The following is a 23,469-nucleotide window of genomic DNA, read 5'->3' as shown; positions in this document are numbered from 1 at the left end:
GCATTTGAGGTATGGTGGGGGTTTTTTTAGGTTTTTTTGGTGTTTTTTGTTGGTTTGTTTTTGTTTTTTTTTTTTTTTTTTTAGACAGCATGAACTATCAGCTCATAAAGACTGTGTGTGTTTCTTAGCTTGGATGCTGAGCTCTGAGAAGGTGTTAAAGGCATGCTATTTATCTTGGGTACTGTGACACAAAAAGTGAACCTTGAATCTTTCTGGAGGTTCACCCATTTAGAACATAACAAATTGGTCATAGGATCCTTGAAAAAATGTGATAAAAAGAAAAAAATGTTATGGAAATTCAAACTTTTATCACCTACTTACTTGTCCTGTTCAAGGCTTTTACTGCAACCAAGAGGAAACAAGTGGTGGGTTTTGGTGGTGTCTGGTTTTTTTGGTGGTTTTTTTTTTGGGGTGTGTGTGTGGTTTGTTTGTTTTGTTTTTTTTCTTTCAGTAAAGAAGAGTTTGGAATTCTCACAAGAACTCCAGAAGTCAGACAATTCAACTAGAAGACTATATATCACAGGATTTGCAGTAAAATCTTGAGGGATAGGAATAGCGTATATATCAAACAGTGGTTGGCAAAACTTGAAGACCTTTACCTCAGAAAATGTGTATATTTTGGGGCTTGATTTAGCTGCTGATTGTGAAATAGTTGTTCCTATTAATTTCCAATAACATTCTTACGGTATGTTCCAGGGCAGAACTTAGCTCAGCAAGTTCAGATTGAAACGGTGATAACAAAAAAAAAAATATTGAGAAAGTGGTAAATAATTTTATTTCATGAAATATAATGTAGGCTAAATCTGAACTCTTGGCTGGAGCCTTACCCAGGTAAGGTGCTGTTGAAATGAAGGCTCTTTCCCCTCCCTTTCTTCTCACCCCTCTGCTTTGCCTTTCTCTTTCATAGGCTGTGCCTGAGGCCCAACACACATGTGTTGGGACTAGGGGTAGAATATTGCCCATTTTACAGAGGATGCTCCACAAAGTGTCCCATGGTGACTGTAAAATTGTACGTAGAGGTGCTTCAAATAGGGAGCTGTTGTTAGACCCCTAACGACCTGGTAAAAAAAGTAACGTAAAGTTCTACCTTTGATTTTCACAGAATTTCTGGAAGAGATCATTGTAAAGCCAAGGAAGTCCTCATATCACATCTCTGTGCAAAAGTGTCAGAAACAGCACTGTTGGAGTTACCAACAGAAAGCTTTTGCACAGCTCTGGTTCCAATAGAGACCTGAGAGGTGGAGCAGAGCAAAAAAGAAAAAAGAGTTAGAGTTCCCTTGCTCCACTGTCTTTTCTTCTTGTAACCAAAGGAAGTATTGACATCTGTGCTCTGTGATAGATATAAATCTCACGTATAGCATTTTAGATCCTGTCCTCTTTCCCATACAAAACAAAACACTTTTGACATGCATGGAGGTGGTAGCATCTCCAGGTGATGTTGAGGCTGAGATTCTTTTTTCTGTTTATTTTAAACTCTGGTTAGTACTTAAGGCAGCTATTTATGCATCAAATAACTAACTCTCAATCCAAATATAGTCCCCGTTCTGTCTGCCCAAAGATCTGATGCTGTCCAATTCCTTAATACCTGGTGTTTTAAGTCTTGTAAAGTTGGCCTACTATCATGTGTTTTCAGAGTGAAATCTCTAAGACTTTTTCAAAGCTGCAGTTTCTGTACAGTGTCTCTGCTGTGGTATGCTGGCAAGAATGATGAGAACTGACATTTTTGATGTCTATAAGTTTCCCCCTTTGCCTGTTGAAGATATAATACTGTTTACCTGCTTGTTCTGTATCTGTCCCACAAGAGCATTTATGCCTCTCCTATAACAATGCGCTGAAGGCTATTCTGTTCAGCAAAATTTAGTATATTGCCCCTTTTGGATTAAAAATAGGAGTAATTTCAGAAGTGCAGAGGGTCAGGGGTCTTGTTTTTGTCATCAGCATTATGGGAAGCCTAAGGTTCTATCTCACGTTAGAATTGGATCTTGCTTGTCATCTCTCTCCTGATAAGTTAAAGCAAACTGAAAAGTTTCTCTGAGTCATCAGCAAATAAAAGCTCATGGGATTGACAGGGTTTTTTTCAATCAATGGACTTCGAAGTCATATACCTTTCTAGGCAACATTGTTTTTCTTCTATATCCTCCTGTGTATGAGGAACTGTAATTACGATAAGTGTGATGAATGTGTCAGACTGCAGTGTCTGGCAGTCTTCTGGAAATTCAGTTGTTTGGTTAGACTGGTCAAAAAGCTATCTTTCTTCTGTGTTTTGTAACTGAAGCAAAAAGTAAAGCCGTTTTGGAAATAGAATTTTCTCCGTCATACATCTTTACCCTTCCACCATCCTCTCGGTGGTTGAAGAAAACCCTTCAAGGCAATGCTGCCTGGCTTCATAGGCCTCAGCTAGTCCAAGGCAAAATCAGTGGACAGGTGCTCTCTGTAACCCAGATAATTTGGATATGGTAGTTACTGCTTCTCCTTTCAGCGCTATACTGTTTCAAATGTCTGTTCCCTTGATATCTCCAAATGTCTCCCTTTCATCTTTATCCTCACGTTGATTAAAACCGGAGTCCTGATCTCACCATATGAAATCGATACATGAAACAGATATGTGGTTGCTGCTGTTGGCCAGTGTCTTATAAGCATCTTGGATGTGCTTTCGGAAGCAGCCATGTGTTTATGGAACACATCAGGAGAGAACATCTGGTAGATAAAGGCGAGGGAAAGGAAAGAGGTCATCGTAGGAGAAGTGAATAAACAAGATAATCTGCACAACAAATTATTGTAATTAGTAACTGAGGCTACTTATTAGGCTAAGGGCAGAAAGAAGTACAGGTATGTGATATTGACAGCAATCTCAAAAGGTTTTATCTTCATAGAGTGTGGGTCACACTTTGCAAAGGACACAGGACAGAGCAATAGGACTGGCTCATCGGAAAGAGCAGCATAACGATATGGGAAATGAAGCTGGAAATTATTTCATGAAAAAAGGGGAGCAGGAGGGATGACATGTGGAGGGAAACATTTTCAGCTAAGAAAAGTGCCTGTTATCTTGCACTTTATTTCTTTTTACCAGCTGTATCATGTTCTGGGCCAGAACTATATTTTCCTCTGTGTTTGGGAGGTGCCTTGCATGCTTTTGTATGCTATGAAGAGCAGTAGATAGCATACAGTAGGCTATTATTTCATACATAATAACAATCTAGATTTGAAGTAACATGTCGGTTTTTGTCTCTCAAGATTCTTCCACCAAAATCTAGGATTTTTGGGCGTGTGAAAAGTTCATGTGAATCTTTCCTTAGGTTAACTAAATCTTCAACAATGAAAGAATATTTTTTTAGTTTATTATTTAGTTGTCCAGGCTTTGCTCTAATGGTGAGTTATTTATCTTACAGTTGGTATTTGCAAACAGGAGATGGCCCAGAAGAAGAAGAACGCCGTTTTGGTGGATGGGGTCATCCTAAATGGCCCGATAATGGACTCAAAAGCAGGAGAGAAGTTTGTGGAAGAGGCCTTTAAGATTATAATGGAAGAAGTCATCCAGAAAGCTGATGATGTAACACAAAAGGTAAAGCCATAGAGTGTTGTAGAGAATTTGTAGCAGAGGTAATGAACAGTGAGTCAATTTTTTTTTTTTTGAGCTGTAATTTATTGCACTTTAAGTAGCCTCAAAATTGCTTCTAGTCTGTGTCTGGCTCTAAAATAAAAAGATGGCCTTACAAATTAAGAGAGATCATACTATAAAACCTTTCAATAACATAATTGGCATACATATTTGCCAGAAAATAATTAATTTTTTTTTTTTTTTTTTTTTTTAAATCTCAGAGTACAGTGGTCACTTCCTTTGAGATGACAAAAGAGTGCAGCCTTTTTATTGTTTGGGGTAGGGGGATTTATTTGGTTGCTCCTTGGGGGCACTGGTAATGGTAGAAGAACAGTGGATGTGGTACTACTGTGAAAGGACAACATCATGAAATTGCTACAGCTTTCATAGAACCCCTTCTTAAGAGGCTGTATGGGAAGAGGAGCCGGAAATAAATCATGCTTGCCTCTGGGCATGAACTGGTTGCTCCTACCCCTTGGCAGAACATCATCTGAAAATGCTGTCATTACAAGTCTTTAGCTAAGGACAGAATTTGTCCTGCAGGCTTCTTGCTTTTCTGCCTTCCAGCATTCCCCACTTGAACTTTTATGGTCAAGCAATGCCTGAGACACAATAAATCCAAGATCCCATGAAACCAGTTTACCAGAGTTATTTTCTGGTGACACGCTGCCCCGCAATGGGCAGTTCAGTGAAACCAGTGCCGAATGTGGTGCTTAGCTTGTACCTTTATAACCTCTTCCTCTTGGCTAACCAGTTTACTGCTGGTGTCTCCCACCCCTCCCCATCACTAGGTTTGTGAATGGCGAGCCCCTGAAACACTGAAGCAGATTCTTGACCTGGAAATGAGGGACACCGGAGAATCTCATCAGAAACTCTTGCAGCTCTGCCAGGATGTCATACAATACAGCGTCAAAACCAGTAGGAATGTGATTTCTAGTGAAGTTATTTTGTATGCTAACTCAGCAAGACAGGATAATGTTTACAAAGTCCTGTCACCTTTCAGGACACCGGGGGGTGTGAATGTTTGTTTTCTGCCCGCCTATACAAGTGTGCAAACGTTTGGCCATGTTTCCATTGTTTGGCTGAATGCTGGTCACCACAGGTTTGTATGTGTAATCATGGCAAACTAATAGAAAACTAGTTCCTGTAATGGCATTGATATCAATGGTAGGTTCTATCATTTTGAAGTCTTGTGAAAGTCACCTAGACAGGTATGATTAAACAGTGAAGCAAAGCAGGCAGGAGAAGGAGCTTTGTGTGTGACTGCCTGCTGTCTGAGTGGTGAGGAATGGAATCGCCATCACTGCCCTTCTGTGAACAAGAATACAGGCTTAGTGATGATTATCTTCCATTTACTATTGCTCTTTTTGAGTGATAGTCTTATAAGGTGTTAATTTGCTGATAGGCAGTAATTCTTGTTCCAGATATAGTGAAAAGAGAGCCTGCAGTGCTTGAGACAGTGCACCACACCTCTGCAGGATTAGTTCTCTACAGCTAACCTTTTCTGCAGCACATGTAGTACAATTCAATCTTAGCGAAAAGGGATGAACAACATCTGTTCAGAAAACAGTGCTGTGGATCAGTAGGTCAGGATTTCAGATGTGGGATAGCTTAGGCTGTGTTTTGGAAAGTGAGAAGGACATCTAATACAGTTAGTTGCACATTTCCAGGACATGTTCCCTCCTATAGTCACTTTTGCTACAAAGTAAAACTGTAAAACAATTTTGAGAGTGAACTGTGTCTTTGAAAACCATAGAAAAGTAGCAATACTGATCTACAGGGGAGTGCACTAATAATATGCAGATATAATTACTGAATTACTGGAAGGTGTTCTGTTTATCTTGTTTTTGCAAATGGCCTTTAGATTTTAATTTGTTACACTGTCTCACCTTAAAAGGATATTATATATTAAAGATATGCTGTGGAAATAGACCTTGATTGAAGTATAAACATTTATAGAAGCCCCAGATATAATTTAAAAGTAGCCATATAGTTTATCTGGTTTTGCATGTGAAAGTGCTATGCTGCAGATTAAAATTTAGATGGTGATCTCACTGCTGAGCTGACTGTTTTTTATAGTCAGCAATAGCATAGAATTTTCTCGTAATTAGTTGTATCTCAGTGTTTCAGAGCAGGTAAACGTTTTCTTTTAACTTGTTCTTTTAAGCCTGCAGCAAGTTTTTCCAAGCTGTTATACTGCCTCTCTCAATACTGAGACTTTGGTGGGAGCACAGGCATAGCTGCCTGGGATCAGCAAGTTTCCTGTATCCTACTGCTTAGCAAAATTTAGCTGACCGTCCATTGTGGCCTCTCAAGACCACTGTTAAAAGCCACTCGCTATAGCCAATTGTCAATGCCTTTTCTTTTTTTGATTTGTAAAACTTGTGGACAAGCCACGTTCATTCTGTGCACTACTTACATCTCGCAAACCTTCTCTTGGGACATGGAAGTGTTTATTAAATTTATTTTCAAAGGATTGTCTAACCTAAGAAAAGGACAGTAAGTCCAGAAAATACAGAGAGAATTATGGAGTGAATTGTGGTTTTCTGTGATCAGCGTTCAACTGAGAGGGTCTGTGATATATTCTTTTTTCATGTATATCCTGTCATTGCTTACTTTTAATCTGTATTTTCAGGTCATCCAAGGTTTTTCAATCAGCTGTATGCTGGAATAGATTATTACTCATTAGTGGCTCGTTTCATTACAGAAGCGCTGAACCCAAGTGTGTAAGTGTAATTCTTTGTCCTCTTGGTGATGAATTAACATTATTTTTGGAATAACAGCTTTTTTTGCTTCCCCACGCCTTCTGATTTCTATTTTCAGTGTTACAGAGGTGGTAGGAATTGTGCAGGAATTTGGGAGAGAAAATGGTCTGAATTGTCTGAATGGCTCACTAGAAGATTGGCTAATCTGATGAGGCCTTTTTTTCTGCTTTGTGAGATGGGGCTTAAAAGGAGAGATCTTTGTCTTTCAACATGTTTAAACCTAGACTTCTATCTTCCTTAGTGCTTAAAAATGAATTCATCAGACTTACGCAGTTTTTCGTTTCCTTTGAAGCATTCTCCACAGAGTTGAATGCAAATGGTTACCTGTCTACTGTTTACTTGAAAATGCAAAGCCTAACCAAAAAGTAATTGTTGCTTGCAATAGATCATTATGGCTGAAATTTAAGCGTGTGACCTACATTAAACGTAAGCTCTGATGTATTGCTTTGAGAGTGGAAGTGTCAATGGGATGCTGTCAGGAACTAAGCAATTACTGTACTGTGTCAGATCCATAGCGGTTTTAGTTTAGAGTTCTGCTGATGGCAGTCAGCTCCTGATAGATTAGAGAAAGGTGCAAGAAACTTCTATCTAGTTTTAGCAGTGTTCTGTGGCATGAGTTCGGTAGTCTTAATACCAATCATGGTGCTTTTATTTTTGCTCAGATATACATACGAAGTATCCCCTGTGTTTCTGTTGGTGGAAGAAGCGGTCATCAAGAAAATGATTGAGTTCATAGGCTGGGAAGAAGGTGATGGTATATTTAATCCAGGTAGGAACAGTTCAGATTTCAAGCCGAGTCATTATAGACCAACTAATCCCAGTAATTCCATGAACATTGGGTTCATGTAGAATATTTGAAAATGCACACAAATATTCAGTGATTCACACACATGACTATTTAATCCAGGCTTATCTTTTGCATTTCTAGTAATAATTCTATAGATCTGATCAGCGAATGGATGAAAACAGTTCTACATTAAATTTAGTTATGTAGAAATTAATTGTTTGTAACTGCCCTCCCTGGTCTTATTAATGATACCAACAACCTTATTGGACTGAGTCAAATTGGTTGACAGACAGGGAGCTGATTTATGTGCTAGACACCAAACAGTGGTGCCTGAGGATGCTGATCTGTGTAACCTACCTCTCAACAGTGGGAGCCAGAGCTCATCTTAGTGGGAGTGTCATGAACTTAATTCCTTTGAGTTTTGATAGTTGATTCTTTTTTTTTTTTTTTTTTTTTTTTAAACTGTTATGATAAGGTCAAACAAACAAATATTTCTTCAGCTTCTTGATAAGCTACGGTTTTCAAACGTTCTGTAAGGAAGTGTTCCAGCCCGCTGTGTTGAAATAATGAAGCATAATGACATTATTCCACAGATTATTTGGATAATAAATTATTAGGCCAGATGTGAAGCTTTTCTATCTAATTTTTTTGGGAGAATAGAAATTAAATCAGTATATGGACTTAACTCCCTCTCTAAAACCAAAACAAAGTCAGTAATTCTAGCCTGTATGTGAGTAGTAGAAAAATAAACCAAAATACTCTAATTTTTTCTTTTGAAAAAGCATATTAATGGTGTGGATTTTTTTTTGCATCAGATTTAATATGTATTTTCAGTAGAATCCTTGCTTTTATGGCAGAATTGCTTAATTGAAACCTACTGAGATACTGTCAAAAGATAAAGAAATTGTACTTTTTGGTGCTAGTTTTATGTAAAGGTTTGTCTTATTATTTTGCTTTTATTTTTTCAAATGAATAAAACCCATCCAGATCTTACCTTGTAGATTTGTAGATCTTCCAGTTCCCACTCACTGTTTTTTGTTTGTTGTTGTTTCTTCTTCTTTTCTCTCCTTTTTTTTTTTTTTTTTTTTTTTTTTTTTTTTTCTCCCCAGTCGCTTTTCTGTCCCCGTAATACTTGGAGGCCTGGTTGATCAAGGGATCTCCTGGGCTCTCTCTGTACAGTGCAACCACAACAGAGCTCGGCACGGGCAACTGAGCTGGCAACGCTTCAGCCTAAATGGGAAGGAGCAGTTGCAGGGTATCCTTGGTCAGGGAGGACTGTTTGGGCACAGTTCTTATTTGTCGGGAAATATCCCCAAAGAACATTAAAACACACTCTGTTTCCATACTTGCTGCAGAGCCCAAAGTTCATTTTATGTCTGTAGGCTTTTGCAGAGGAAATAAGTTCTGATGGATGCATCTACAGGCTAACTGTAGATTTAATTTGGTTTAATTTGTAGTAAGCTGAGCACTTGTGGATCTGTGACGTGGCTCTCTGCAGCTCCCACTCTGCCCTATATCTGGATACAGAATGGCTGTGGTACAGAACCAAAACCACCCTAAAACATTTTGCAAAAACCTGCTGGGCCTTTAAATAATTCTTTTTTTTTTCCCCTAATAGGTTGAGCACTCAGACACAGAACAGAGGCTAGGACTCTGGCTAATATATTTGTATGTCTCCTTCTGCAGGTGGCTCTGTTTCTAATATGTATGCTATGAACTTAGCAAGATATAAATTTTGTCCTGAGATAAAGGAAAAAGGGCTTTCAGGTTTGCCAAGACTAGTCCTGTTCACTTCGGAAGAGGTAAAAACAAAACAAAAAAAGCTTTTCATTATAGAACTTCTAAACATGAACTGTGTTTTTCAAGGGCTGCAAAATTATATCATTTGCATATATGATGAGGCACTGGTGCAATAAATTTGTCATCAGCGTATAATGTGAAATATTGGAGTGAAGTGGAGAAGTCTGATGGTAAATTTCCCTGCATAAGATTCCTTGCTTTCAGAACGCACACACACACACACAGAGATATTCCTGCTCTTTGAAATTTCTGGTACAAGAATAGGGGGCAAACATGAAGCAGGATGCATGTGGCATGTTGTGGAGGTCTGCAGCATTTGATTCCCCAAAGCATAAAGTCTAGCAGGAACCATAGGTAGGTTTTCGATACCAAAGTATTTTTTCTTGCAGATTTAATTTGTAGTAAGCTGAGCACTTGTGGATCTGTGAGACGGCTTTCTGCAGCTCTCAATCTGCCCTATATCTGAATACAGAGTGGCTGTGGTACAGAACCAAAACCACCCTAAAACATTTTGGAAAAACCTGCTGGGCCTTTAGATAATTCTTCTTTAAACAATTGAAAATATGTGGCTAGTGTTAAAGTTTTTCGATAATATCTGTCCAGAGTGCCTGAGGGAAATTAAGTTATACTTGTACATTTATTCTGAAGCATTTTTTTGAGGCTTTTTTTCCCTCTCATCTGCCCCTCTTTTTAAGAGTTTATCATTTGGTTAGAACAGAGTTGTTATTAATTCTGATTCCACCATATAAAGGCTGCAGTAGAAGTAAGAACCTTGTTGTACTATGGTTTATATAGTTACTGGAATAATTTTAGCTCTTAAGTTTGCACTCCAAACAGTTTGCAGTCTAAATAGACAAGAGAGTTATTTTGAAGAGGCCTGAGGGATATAGGCATTGCATAAGTTGTCCAAGACAGCACCTGTATTTTGGAACTGAATCCAAATGTCCTAAATAAAGGAATTTAGTTTTCCCAGGCAAAACATTTTTAGTTTTTTTCTTTCTGGAAAGTGTGTATATGAAACGACATGCCAGCTCATACTTAATCTATCACGTTATATCTTAAAAATAGCTAAGAATGAAAAAATTAGGTTGAAATATGTTCTGTTAATGCTTTTGAAGTGAAGCACATAGAATTTGTATCATCAAGTAACATTTTATTTCGGTGCAAGATTTAACTAAAATATATGCTCTCATACTCTAAAACAAACAAACATTTAATTTCATGACAAAAGAAATTTATTTGACCCCCAGAGTAGATTTATTTTGATGTCTTTGCTTCACCAGAAAGACCCAACCCGTAAAACATAGAACTGACCAGGAAAAATAAGTTGGTAAATTATTTGTAAGGGAATACTCTTGATCTGACACTTTGCTTGATTCACAAAACTATGTTGTCTTTAGTAGTCAGTAATTGCTTGCTGTAGAACTGCCACTTCTAGTAGCTAGATATTGTGGCTATTGTCTAAGATCTCTAGTGTTTATTCATGGTTATGGGGGAGGCGATGTGCATATTTATATATCCTTATTTTAGATCCATCTGTACTAAGTCCAATTTACATTACCTTTTGCAAGTTTGTTTGGTTCAGATATGTTGTATTGATGTTGTATTGAGAATTTATTTAGTAAATGGCCCGCACTGAAGACCAGTACATAAATGCTTGTGTCACACCCTCTTAATTTTTTATTATTTGTTTTATTTTGAGTTGGCTTTTATTTAGCATTTTGTGCCCCTTCCCCTTCCCCCCTTGGAGAAGCAAATGATTAAAAAAAATGATCCTGGAGAAAGTTAACAGCCTGTGTTTATCTTCAGAGTGAATCAGGCAAACAGTGTTGGCATGGAGAAGCCATGAGACTATAATGGACTAGGAGTATTGACAGAGTCAACGCACATGGCTGCTCGAGGCACTTGTGTCATTTTAGGGTTTGGCTTCAACACTGTGCTCAAATGAAATGATTTTCGCCTTGAGTTGCCAAGTCCCAAAGTTTTAGTTTGGCACTTGGGAGACTGAAAGTGTTGCCTTGCTGTAGAGAAGGGACATGCATGGTCTTGTCAGTGGTTTAATTTTATGTGATCTGGGAATATGTACTTTTTGTATGTTCTTGAGTAACATTAAGGTCTATGTTTAGTGCAAGGCTCACCCAAGGTGCTCGTGTGCTCTGTTTGGCCTTCAGGAGCAAAAAAGCCTCCTTGTTCCTGCAAGTAAAATGCTTGGCTACCTAAAATTATGGTGATACACAATAAACACTGTTTATACTACTACTCTATAGTTCTCTTGCTGGACCATTGCAGAGTGATTCCTCTTGAGACAGCAGCAGCAGACGACAAATTGTTATATCCCACTTTCTTCATACATGATTTGTGGCTCTGTAGGAGCTGGATACAGTTGTAGTTATAGATGTCAGCCCACCTTTTTATCACTTTTTGCTATTTGAGTCCCATCTGAACTTTATTCTGGCCCAAAAATATATTGCATTGATCTGAAGGGTAGAAATCTGCTAAATCTGAGGTAACCGAGGATAGAAGACGATGTCTGAAGTTGAAATGTGCATGCTGATATGAGCAGTTTTTTAGATGCAATGAAACTAAATTCCTCCCCAGTGCAACTTGATCATGAAAGTAATAAAGTGAGAGAACACAACATTAACTCACCGTCTTGTCCCTTGTTGAAATTACAACAGACAAAAATGACAATAAAACAATCCCATAATAATGTAATTGCTTTATGCAATCATGTTTCTAGGAAACTTTTCAAAATGAAGAAAATACAAATTTATCTTTTGTTTTAATGAGCACAGGTGGAAAGTACCTTGTCTTTGCAAATGTTATTAGGAAAACTAGCTCTAGCTATAGTTAAAATAATACAGTAGCACATCTTAAATGCGCTGTTCCAATTTGATCTTGTGCTCAAAGGCATTCGTTTCTTACTACAAATGGCTACAGATTTAATAATGTGTCCAAACAAACAGAACTGCAAAAGACATGGCAAGAATAATCTGAACTCGGAGTATTTAAAATTATTGTATAAAATTACACATATAATCTAGATACAACTAATACATTTTATCTGGATATTTATTTCTCTTTTTTGAAAACGCACTTTGAACAAGTGAATTAGTTGACACTGTTGTGACTGGAGCTGCTAAATGTTCTCTGGTGTATTTTTTTCTTCAAATGATGCAGTGTAATTTAGCATAATGACTTCTAGTAATGATAGCAGGAAAAGAAAAGAAATTCTTGTACGTTTTCAATCAGTATAACTGAAATACTTTTTTTTTCTTTTTTTAAAAATTGAAGAAAGCATATTCCAAATCTGTGTAGTAGTATAAGTCTTGTCCCTTTTCTATCCTGCTGAAGACCTGATAAAATTTTCCAAGAAGCTCAGAAGTACTTGTGGACATGAGAAATCATGTATCTTGCAGCATGTTTTGTTTTGGTGTTCCCTTTGTTCTCTTTCCCTCTGCTTTTTGGTATAATGTCTCAGGTGCTAAAGCCTCTTTTTGTCTTTGTCCCAATTTCCCATAGCATTTTTTAATAATAAAATACGTGTTTCAGTGATTGCCTGTTTACTAGTATACTGAATTTGCAGGTCTACCGCTTTCTCAGTTTGGAGCAATCTGATTATTCCTAGTGATTCATACCTTTCTTTTGAATCTAATGGATAGAAGTCAGTGATGGAGGCAACTTGTATTTTAAGTGATTCACTAATCAGTTGAAAACATCTCCAAACTTCTACAGAACAACACACAGCCACTTTACAATCATTATTACCATTATTGATGTAATTTGATGTAATATAAGACTAATTATCCACCTATGTATGTTATTATTCTTGTAACAATCTAAGTGAATGAGCCCTAAAGACTTTGTGGATGTGTCATGTTACAAAATTAAGTTTTCTTAAAACTACCTGATAGTATCAGGTACTGTCTTTTTATGCCTTTATTTAAAAATTGGGTGATGGTGGGGGAAACCTTTTTGTAAAAAAGAAAAAGAGCCCTTTGAGATGATCCATCTCATCAAAATAAGCGTGACAGACTTTAATACTCTTAATATATTCATACCCACACATTAAAATGTTGTACATTTTTCATAATTATGTTCTGCAGTAACTGCATTTGTGTGAACTCTCTAGAAGAAAATGGAATTAATTAACCACCTGGCTTCACCTCGTGTATGAAAAGTAGCAATTCTAGACATCGTCACAGTTGCTGGAATATGCATTATTTTAACTCTTCAGTAATAACGTGAAAAAGAGGCAATTTTGGTTTTTTTGAGAAGAGCAGTGATAACCCAAGGCTTTGGATGATCTTGATTCTGAGAACTATGTAGTCATATGAGATGCTGAGTACTCTCAAAACTGACTCCATTTCTGTGAGTGGGTAGGCATTTGATATGCTGCGGGTTATTCAGACTGGTTTTGACATTTTAAAATATCTTCAGATTAAGGAGGTTACTGTATCTTGAATTTCCAGGCTAATCTTGAAGGCACATTAAGCAGAGATCACTATACTTTTATTCTGGAATAAGACAAAATGTTCTTATACTGGAATAACAGTGTCCACAGTAGATGTGAATGTTGGAAATATGGTAAGATATACCTTGAATATTTGTTTAACAGGAAAAAGCTTGTAGAAAGTACAGAGTGGACTGTAGGCTTGACTATCCTTCTCACTGGAACCATTTTACCACATTCTGATTGAAGAGACACCGGTTTCTGACATCCTTAGAGCAGGTGAAGGGGCCTCTTTTACACTCACTTCATGGGTTTCATACACTAATGCTTCTCATTTGCTGTGAAGTGAGAAGTGGGCTGTGTGTATCTGTAACCATTCAAAGATTCCTCTGTGATGAGACCTAGCTAAAATTTTTTGCTGAAATAGTAACTTCATTTTCTGGAAGATGCAGAGTAGTCCATACTGGAACCTTTTACAAAATCCATACTAACTTTGGAGATGTGCTGAGTCCTGTCTAAAGTCTGCTTGTTTTCCTAATGACTTCTAAGAGCCACATTCATGTGAACAACCTTCGTATGTAATCACCAAGATTTTCATGTCCTTTTGTGGAGACAGGACTTTGAAAGCCTTGGAAGTCCCAATTGTGCCACATCTAAAGGCTTTGGTAAGTCTTGGGACTTGAGCTCCTTGATCCTATGAACAGAGTTGCTGGATCAGGCCAAGGATCAGTTTGGCATAGGATCTTGTCTCTGTCACTGGACAACAGCCGATGTGTAGAGAAAGCATATGGAAAAACCACAAAGTGGAAGAGGCTTTAGATCTCTCACAAGATACATCTTAATTCAAGTTGCAGTTTCCAAGGAGTGGTGCTTTTGGACTTTCAGACCTATAGGTTGCTTCTGGACTGAGTTCAATAGCCTTTGGACATTTCTTTTCATGTGTTTCGTAACTCTTACACTCATCAACACTTGTGACTCAGTTCCGTTAAAACATTTTGAAACCATAGTTCCTCCTTGGTGACATTTCAAAATTTCTGTTTTTCATTGTAATGCAGAACCAGCTGTCACTGTTTAATGCAGGGCAACAATAAACCGTGGCAGATGCTTTGATACTTCCCTCCCTTTTCCCCACCTCCTCAGCTCGCCGCCCCCGCCAACAAGGAAAGGCAATAGGAGGGCAAAGAGTGGCAAAGAGAGAGAGAGGACTTGCAAGCTGGAAACAGTTAAGAAAGTTTTACTAATGCTACTAATAAAATAGAGAAAATAATACAAAATATACAAAATCAATCTTGAAATTCCCGGCACAGCTCATCACTGCTCCAGCAGCTGCAGGGCAGGCACCCAGAAGTCCTGGATTGGATTGTGCAGCAAACTGGAACTGGATTCAGGGATGCAGGGTCTGTCACTAGGCCTCAGATCACAGGGATGGCAGGCAGGGTCCTCTCCAGATGCCAGCCATAGTCGAAGAGAACGAGACTCTTGTGATCTACCACTTCTGTATGGTGTTACGACGTGGACGGGATGAAATACTTAGTTGGTCAGTTTTAGTCACCTGTTCAGTTCACCCCTCCTTGCAAATATGCCTCTCTCACTTATGAGACATACATTTTATCAGTATTTTGCATTCCATTGCTATGTTATCAGCTACTGTCTGCAAAAGCAAGCAGCCAAATTCAGAAAAGTACAGTTACTTAGAACAACTTAGCTGAAAGGAACATTCACTAAAAGAGAACATATCAGCACATATTTTAAACACAATGCACATATTTTTTTTTTTGTCTTATTTTCCCCAGCTTTCAGTGTGTGCAATTAATTATCAAATACAAAATGGCCTTGGTGTTGTGTATCTTTGTCAGTTGGCTTTTTGTGTTAGGAAATACAGTTGTGATGACTGTTAGCTGCTATTAAATTAATTTCAGTGTCACTGTTGGCTATGCTAAGTTGTTTTATTTTTAAATTGCATCTCACTTTTTTCATGCCTCTTTCATTTACAGTGCCATTACTCCATGAAGAAGGCAGCTGCCTTCCTGGGTATTGGTACAGAGAATGTTTACTTCATCAAAACAGATGAAAGGTAAGTAAGTAACAGCCATGGCTGTGGTCTCTGAGCCTTTTTAAAATGCAGTAGTGCTGTACATAACCAACCTACTTGAATGTAACTGAAAAAGTTTTAAATCTGTGTCCCTTAGAGGTAAGATGATACCTGAGGAACTGGAGAAACAAGTCCAACGGGCCAGGAAAGAGGTGAGAGGGGGAGAGAGAGCATGAAGGAGAAAGAAGGAGTGTGTTCAGACTGTGTGCTTGTGTCTGAGTGAAAGGTAGGAAAGCTAAGAGTGAGTGAAATCTTAAAAATAGGGCAGTTAATGTACCAGTGTCTTTCTTACAGGTGCAATCTGCCACAAAGTTGTGTAACAAGCCAAGACTTCTAAGTGCTATAGTCTTATGAGGGAGAGAAATTCTGCAGGATGTTTACTGCTAATGAAAGTCCTGAGTACAACACTGCTCTGAAGTATTTAGCACATTTCTGCTAGGATTTCTTTTGCCCTTGATCCTTTTTTCAAATGGGTGTAGTATTCGTTTTTCTCAAATGGTAAATGAAAACTGTAGGTTTTTCATTAAATTGCAGCAGCTATTGCTCTATCCTTTGCAGTGAACAAGAACTGTAACACGTGACTTAGCCTCTAAAACTATCACACAAGCTACAAATGTTAAATTTGTTCCTTTCTAGTATTGTAGCGGGAGTGCAGAGATTCCATCTCTTTCCCCCCGGGGACTTTACCAAGTAGAAAGTCAAAGGCCAGAACTTGGAAAAGTACTGATGTATGTATTTGGACAACTTCAACATACTTTCCCACAATCTATAAGACAGCATTTATTATAGACAACATAATTAATTATAGAGAGTTTGGAGCACTGAATGTGAATTCTAAGGCACAGAGCATCTTCTTTTGGCTTGGTTAGCTCACCTTATTTCTCACTTCCAGTTTGCATCAGAGCAGTAGGATTCAGAGCTTTGCCTTTAGTCCACAATCTGTGAATCCCAAGCAGCTAGTGCAATGTCCATGGTGTGAATGATGCCTACCATGGACTCCTACCTTGGGAAACCTACTTTTGTGTCTGACAGAAAAACCAAGGCAGTGCTGTCCTGTCATGCACTGACTGGCATGGCCACAACCGCTTTCACTAAGATCTGATTTAGATACATCTTCTGCCAAATGACTCTCTTCTGTGAGTTTCATGCTAGACAGAATAACTAGTGATACATGGCGGCTCTAATGACCTAGCAAACTCTCTTGTTTGCCTCTCTCTGTACTTTGCATTATCTGTTGAAGACAAAAATCTGTACTTTGCTCATTTGAGCAAGCTGGAGGGGGGAGGGAAGGACTGAAATAAAATGGAGCAAGAGGAAGCAGGTTGACAGGAGAATGAGCTCTTTGCTCTTGCAAAAACAGAGTTCTTGTTTGTTGACATAATAATAAATTTAATTCTTATTTGAAAGAAATCCTCTGGCATTTATGTTTTTAAAAGAGGTCAGCCTCAGCATGGTGCTTTCCAATTTAAAATGCTCTGCTTACAGGAGAACACTATTTCATTTAAATGTAAGTTACATGTGCGTTGGAAGGTTTTCGTTTCATCAGAGCTTCAGTAAGTGTGTCTGTCCTTGACAAAGTGCTACTTTACAACTTTTACAGAAGGACACTTCAGTGAATTACAGTAAATACTCTAATGACTCTAAACAACAGAGGATGTATTTACTAATGATAGGAGCACAAAATGATCACCGACTATGAATAGGAAGAATCTTAAGCCTCTTTAGTCAGAAGAATTTTTTAAACAAGAAGAATAAATATTTAAATCCTTTCTTTGTGGCAAAAATGTAATGGTAACAATATTTGGAATTTGTAGAGATTCTAGACTTGTCCTCATATTCAGCCTTTTTGCCTCCTGGCTGCTGGGGGACCTTTGACTTTGTAGTTGTGGGAGAAAATTGGTGAGAATGTTAATACAAACTAGATGCAACAGATATATCTTTGCCTCACTTGCAAGTGTTTTGTACGTGAGCTTCAGGCTGGTTTGTAAGTTTGATTGACTTTTGTGGAAGGTTGTACTAGGAATGAATGACGAAGAAGTGAATTATAGCCTGGTAATTTTTTGTCAATATATGGGATTAATTTAGATTCATTCAAAGGTTACTTTTCATTGCTTTCGCAATTTGTAAAGAAATTTTAAAATACAACTAAATAATAATAATTCTGTACCATTCTGACAGTCCTCTATACTGTTAAAGAAGTATAAAACTGTCAGAGTGTAAATATGAATCAAGCCTGTCTGCCTCTGTAGCAGATGTTTAAAAGTGACAACGCTTCTCTTTTTTTTTTTTTTAAAAGAGAGATCAGATTTCAGCTGAAGATATATAAAAGAGTTGTGTAGAGTTTGATTCTTCAGCTCATGTCTGATTTTAGTGAAGCTACATTGAGTTACATCAGCAGAGAGACTTACATCACGTGAGAGATTTAATTCATTGCAAATAGACTCCAGGGATTCCAGATTATTCAGTAACTGCATTGACGTGCAGTGAGCTAGATGCTGATACATGTGGAGAAGGTTCTTCAGCATGTATTTACCAGCAAGTGAGGCTTCATAGTCATTGCTAGGGCTGATAGCCTCAATGTCATAAAGTTGTTTCAAGCTCCACCAATTCTTTTCACTGTTTCATTTGCTGCTCCTAAGTAGGCACAAGCACGTACATCTGCAAGGGTAGATGCCAGCAGGTATACAGGACCTAGTCTGCTGTTGTAATCGCAACCCTGTTTTTAGTTGCATGGGAAAGCAATGAGCAAAGCCACTGAAACCGAAGTGGGTGGCTTGGGATGGTTGACTGAGGCTGCAACCTGACAAGAGTTTTCCTTATCCCACCTTAAAACCATCTGAGATTTCCAGTGGTGTCTCTCCTGACATTCAGTTACCATCTACAGCCCTCCCTTTTTTCTAGACAGGCACAGGAGCAAGAGAATAGTGCTTCACTGTAGACCAGGCTTTGGGGTCACCTAGCGATGGCTCTCCCAGTGCTGCACCTGCAGTGCCAGCGCTGCCTGAGGCAAAACATGTTCCCTAACTGAAGGTTCCTCTTCAGCAGGCAGAGAACAGGGGCATTGTAGAGACAAGGCAGGTGGAACCCCTAGGGGCATGAGCCCTTTCCTTGCATGGGTAGCCTGATGGCTGAGCCAGAAGCTTTATTTTATTCGGCAGAATGGCAGTGAATACGGTAGTAAAATGTGGAAGACTGAGAAATTAAAATCAGTGTATAAAGAGAGATGTCAAATATCTGGTATGTTTTGATCTTGACAAGACTAGCATCTGTCAAAACAGTCTGAAGTCTGCCCTGGGATGGTGTTAACTGTAAATGGAAAAGAATGAAAAAAAAGAGTCAGCACTTTTAAATGCAGTAACTTCTGCTGGGAAACTAAAATGTCGACTGTCACATCTCTGTCCTACATTCCTAGACCTTTTTATACTTTAGGTCGGCAGAGATACTGAAGAAAATGAGCAGTGCGAGTGACAATTTCTTGTTTTCAATCCTATTGCAGGGGTCAGCACCATTTCTTGTCTGTGCTACAGCAGGCACCACAGTGCTGGGAGCATTTGATCCTCTGGATAAAATTGCTGATATCTGCGAAAAGCATGGCCTCTGGCTTCATGTTGACGTGAGTTTGTATACTGTGTAGTTGATGTTCCTTTGTAGAAGTAAGTTGGGGTCTAATAGCACTTTTTTTGCATAGAGAACAGAAATACATTCTGATTTGCTGTTTTTCAGCATATGTAACAGAGAAAAATAATTTGGTTGTGACAAGCAGTCAAAGCTATTGTCAGGTTATATTTCAAAATTATTTTAAAAACAATTTCTTCTACTTGCTACCTTTTAAAAATGCTTCAAGTGTGATTATATGCAAATACAACCCCAGATTCTTTCCACATTCTATTGGAGAATGGACATGTTAGAATTGTGGTGTGTGGTTCATACAGGTTACAATAAAGGTATATTTCTGACTCAGCTAGTCATAAATTATTCTGTTTCATATTTACACATTTGAATTTCCTGTAGATCTTACGTTTTCCTCAATTGTTCAGAAATTTTTCTTTTCTCATTTCTTTATAATTTTAGATTTGGCTATTAAAATCCATTCAGGAACCTTTTTGGAATAATCATTGAACCTTTTTATCACCTGAAAGAGTTAGCTGTAAATGTATTTCTCTAAAAATAAGTCTCTTCATATTTTCTAAAAATGAGTTCTCTTTATAGTTGTAATGCCACAATCCAGAAAGGCTAGATTAAAAGCCATGGAGCAATGGAGATTTTTAGACCTGCTCTAAATTTTTGAAGTTTTTGTTTAATGTTGAGTGGCTAAAGAAAAATCACATAGGGAGCGATGTGTGTTTCAAATAAATGTCTCTCAGACATTTATAAAGTTGTTGTATATGTGAGTCAAAAGTGTTTTCTTATTGATTTGGAGGCAAAGATGCAGAATTTAGCCCTAGTATTCAAAGTGTCTGCAAAGCATCCTCATGGCTGTGTGCTGGTGAGAATGATCCAGATGATTTTCAGCAGAATCTGTGTTGGATCTTAGGTGAGTTGAATAGACATGGCTGGAGCCATCTCCAATGGCTGTAAGAGGACAATGTGGAGTTTCCTAACACAATTCCTGTAGCTGAATAACTAAAATTAGTTGGGATGAGCCTGGGCCATATTCTGAAGTATATACTTCATAGGCAGTTGATAGTGCTTTGTAATGACTTAACTTTCTTCTAATTTTGCCTCATGTTAAACTAAGGGAAAAATGTCAGTGAATATCTTAAAGTTAATTTTCTGTTTGAACAGTGATTGTAGTTGTCAGATATTAATTGATTCCCAGTAGAAGGACAAATGTCTAGTAATAAATTGGGTTTATTGTCTGGAAGACCAATTGTTCTGTTAAGATGGGATTCATGTGATGAAACTCTCAGCAGTTCTCAGGGGTTCTATTGGTATTTTTTCCATCTTTCACCCTCTATGAAGAGTTGAGTGGAAGGCTGTTTCTTTATTTTTTGTTTTTATTTTCTAGTTGTATTTATATCAGAATAGAGTATGGGAAAAAGACTGAAAGCTTTCCACATGAGTGACATCAAGCATACATCATATACAAATGTGCTATGGTAAAATGAGCAGACTGTAATCCACAATGTGACCTTTTTTCACTCATAGCACCGTTAGAAATAGGTTTATTAGGATAATATGTGAAAATGTACAGTGAGACCAGGCATCTGCCATTCAGAAATAGTGTACAAGAAACATAGTGAAGAGTCAGATTTTTTTCTTTCTTTTTAAGCAAGCCTACCTCCTTCTAGCCTTAGAGGCAAGAATATAATATTTTTGAAAGATTTGAGGATCTACATTCCTCTGAAAGGCCTGGTTTCTTGTTGAGTGATTTACATGTTACGCATTCTGAGTTATAGCAAGTGAGTACTGCTGTTTGGGCCTGCTGTAACTTTGGAGGAATAAAAGATACAGAACAATTAAAACAAAGATTAAAAACCAGGCAAAGTCCTGTCTAATTTAGGACTTTTTGTGTATCATTTATGGGAATCAGGATAACCTACTGCAAAAGGTCTCAAGAGCTGTTTATAGGAATATCAGTGGAAAGTCAGTGGTGTTATTTTCAGATTTACACTGGTGTATCTCATTTCGGAATATTTTCTGATCCCCAGAATTGATGTTTGCCTTAGGAAGACTCTTTTCATTAAATATAAAATGATAAAACTCATGATTCTTAGGAAGGGCAAAAGGGAGAACTTCAACATAAAATCAGTGGGCTTCAGGAAGATAAATTTAAATAAAGTCAGAAATAGTAGATGAGCTCTCACATGGAGACAAACCTAAAGAAGAAAAGGGAGTTAAGGAAAAAATTGTTTTAAGAAGATAATACTACTAAACCCAAACTGCCTCAGAAGTCAGGACATTTAACAGTGTAAGTGTGGAGACTATAACCAGATCTATTTTGTGCACATTACAGTATTCACACACACATTCAAGTTTCTTATTACGTTCTATCATACATCTATGATGCTTTTCTTAATGACTTGTTTTGTATCATCAGTATGCACTCAAGCTCCAGCACTTATATATGTTACATGTTCGTGTAGCTTCAAATCACAGAATCACAGAATGTTAGGGGTTGGAAGGGACCTCAAAAGATCTTCTAGTCCAATCCCCCTGCCAGAGCAGGAACACCCAGATGAGGTTACACAGGAAGGTGTCCAGGCGGGTTTTGAATGTCTCCAGAGGAGACGACTCCACAACCTCCCTGGGCAGCCTGTTCCAGTGTTCTGTTACCCTCACTAAGAAGAAGTTTCTTCTCAAATTTAAGTGGAACCTCTTGTGTTCCAGCTTGAACCCATTACCCCTTGTCTTACCATTGGTTGTCACCGAGAAGAGCCTGGCTCCATCCTCGTGACACTCACCCTTTATATATTTATAAACACTAATGAGGTCACCCCTCAGCCTCCTCTTCTCCAAGCTAAAGAGACCCAGCTCTCTCAGCCTTTCCTCATAAGGGAGATGCTCCACTCCCTTAATCGCCTTTGCTGCCCTGCACTGGACTCTCCACCAGTTCCCTGTCCTTCTGGAACTGAGGGGCCCAGAACTGGACACAATATTCCAGATGCGGTCTTACCAGGGCAGAGTAGAGGGGAAGGAGAACCTCTCTCGACCTGAAATACTACATATGGGTGTTTCTTCCCTGCTGGTGCTTACTTTGACTTTTTTTTCCCTATGTATTTTTCCTACCAGTACAGAAAATCAGGTTTGGTCTATTAGCCTGTGCTTAGGTAGTTAGTTTAATCACACTGTGAACACTGTGATTCCCATTGTTCAGCTGTAAGTGGCTTGTTGCATATAAAACACAGGCATTTTCTCATACCTAGTTACCAATTACATTGCTTAGGACAGAGTTATGATAATAATCTTTGTGTTTTGAGCTACCCTGCATTGCTCTCAGCTGGATTTGTCATAAACAAAATGTGTCAATCTAGTCTAATCAACCTACCTTCCTTCTCTACTCTCATGAATGGAGGACAAGCAGTTAACTTTATTGTGTCTTGACAATATCTCATCTGAAAGCCAGAGGAATGTTGCCAAGCTGCAGCTGTGGCAGGGAGTGAAAACCTGGCTGGAAAATCATACCCAGAGAGCAGTTACCAGTAGCTCACTGCTGAAAGGGGAGAAAATTTTTAGTAGGATTCCACAAAGGTCCATTCTAGGTTAGAAATTATCTGGGTATTTCAATTAATAACTTGGATGAAAGAGAATATGCTGACTAAATGTGAAGATGACATAAAACTGCAGGAGGCAGTGGGAGGACAGGATTAGAAATCAAAGAGCTCTTGACAGTTCATAGAAAAAAGTGGAAAAAGTAGGCTACAGTTTAATAAAGATAGTGCTCTAGGTTTAAGCTGTAATAATCAACAGCATAAACACAGGCTGGGGATTGTTGGCTAGAGAGTAGATCTTCAGAAAAAGATCTGGGGTTTGCAGTACTTCACAAATCAGTGATTGTAAGCATTTTCAAATAGGGTTAAATGTCTTTCAGAATTGAATAAGAAGATGCATATAATAATTGTTGCGTTCTGCTTGGTGTTCCATCTGCTTTATCTAGATCATGTCCAAATAAAAAGTTGCATTTCAAGAAGGTTAAGGACCTACAGGAGAAAGATTAGAAAAAAGTAGAGCAGTGAGGATGAACAGAGCCATACCCAGAAATTATGACCCATGAGGAAAGATTGAAAGCACTGATGTTATTTAAAATAGAAAAGACAAACAGACCATACATCATACTCTATAGTTGCTTTAAAAGCTGCTGCAAAAAGAAAAGGAATAATCTGTTCCCCTGACCACTGCAGGTATGACAATAGGTAACACTGTCTAGGACTGACATCTTAAATCCTTAGGGTTGTTATTGTTAAATACAACTCAAGTGGTTAAGTTGTGCAGCCCCAACCATTAGAAGTCTTTTAAAACAGAGAAAACCAGTGA

The 23,469-nt window shown here is 38.2% G+C and overlaps 1 protein-coding gene across 3 annotated transcripts in view; it reads left to right on the top strand.

Annotated features, from left to right (window-relative positions):
* GADL1 (glutamate decarboxylase like 1) overlaps window positions 1-23,469 on the top strand; it is a 103,379-nt gene that overhangs the window by 37,163 nt on the left and 42,747 nt on the right. For all 3 annotated transcript variants that reach the window (XM_065627559.1, XM_065627558.1, XM_065627557.1), the window contains exons 2-9: window positions 3,390-3,562; window positions 4,390-4,516; window positions 6,234-6,324; window positions 7,026-7,132; window positions 8,837-8,952; window positions 15,398-15,477; window positions 15,593-15,647; window positions 18,992-19,108. In XM_065627559.1, the coding sequence (XP_065483631.1) occupies window positions 3,410-3,562; window positions 4,390-4,516; window positions 6,234-6,324; window positions 7,026-7,132; window positions 8,837-8,952; window positions 15,398-15,477; window positions 15,593-15,647; window positions 18,992-19,108 (846 nt within the window). In that variant the 5' untranslated portion in view covers window positions 3,390-3,409. The remainder of the gene's footprint in view (window positions 1-3,389; window positions 3,563-4,389; window positions 4,517-6,233; window positions 6,325-7,025; window positions 7,133-8,836; window positions 8,953-15,397; window positions 15,478-15,592; window positions 15,648-18,991; window positions 19,109-23,469) is intronic.

This window comes from Caloenas nicobarica, chromosome 2 (assembly GCF_036013445.1).
Source record: "Caloenas nicobarica isolate bCalNic1 chromosome 2, bCalNic1.hap1, whole genome shotgun sequence".
In the NCBI taxonomy this organism is placed as follows: Eukaryota; Metazoa; Chordata; class Aves; order Columbiformes; family Columbidae; genus Caloenas; species Caloenas nicobarica.
Note: the sequence above shows the minus strand (reverse complement) of the source record. Positions and strands in the feature narration are given on the sequence as shown.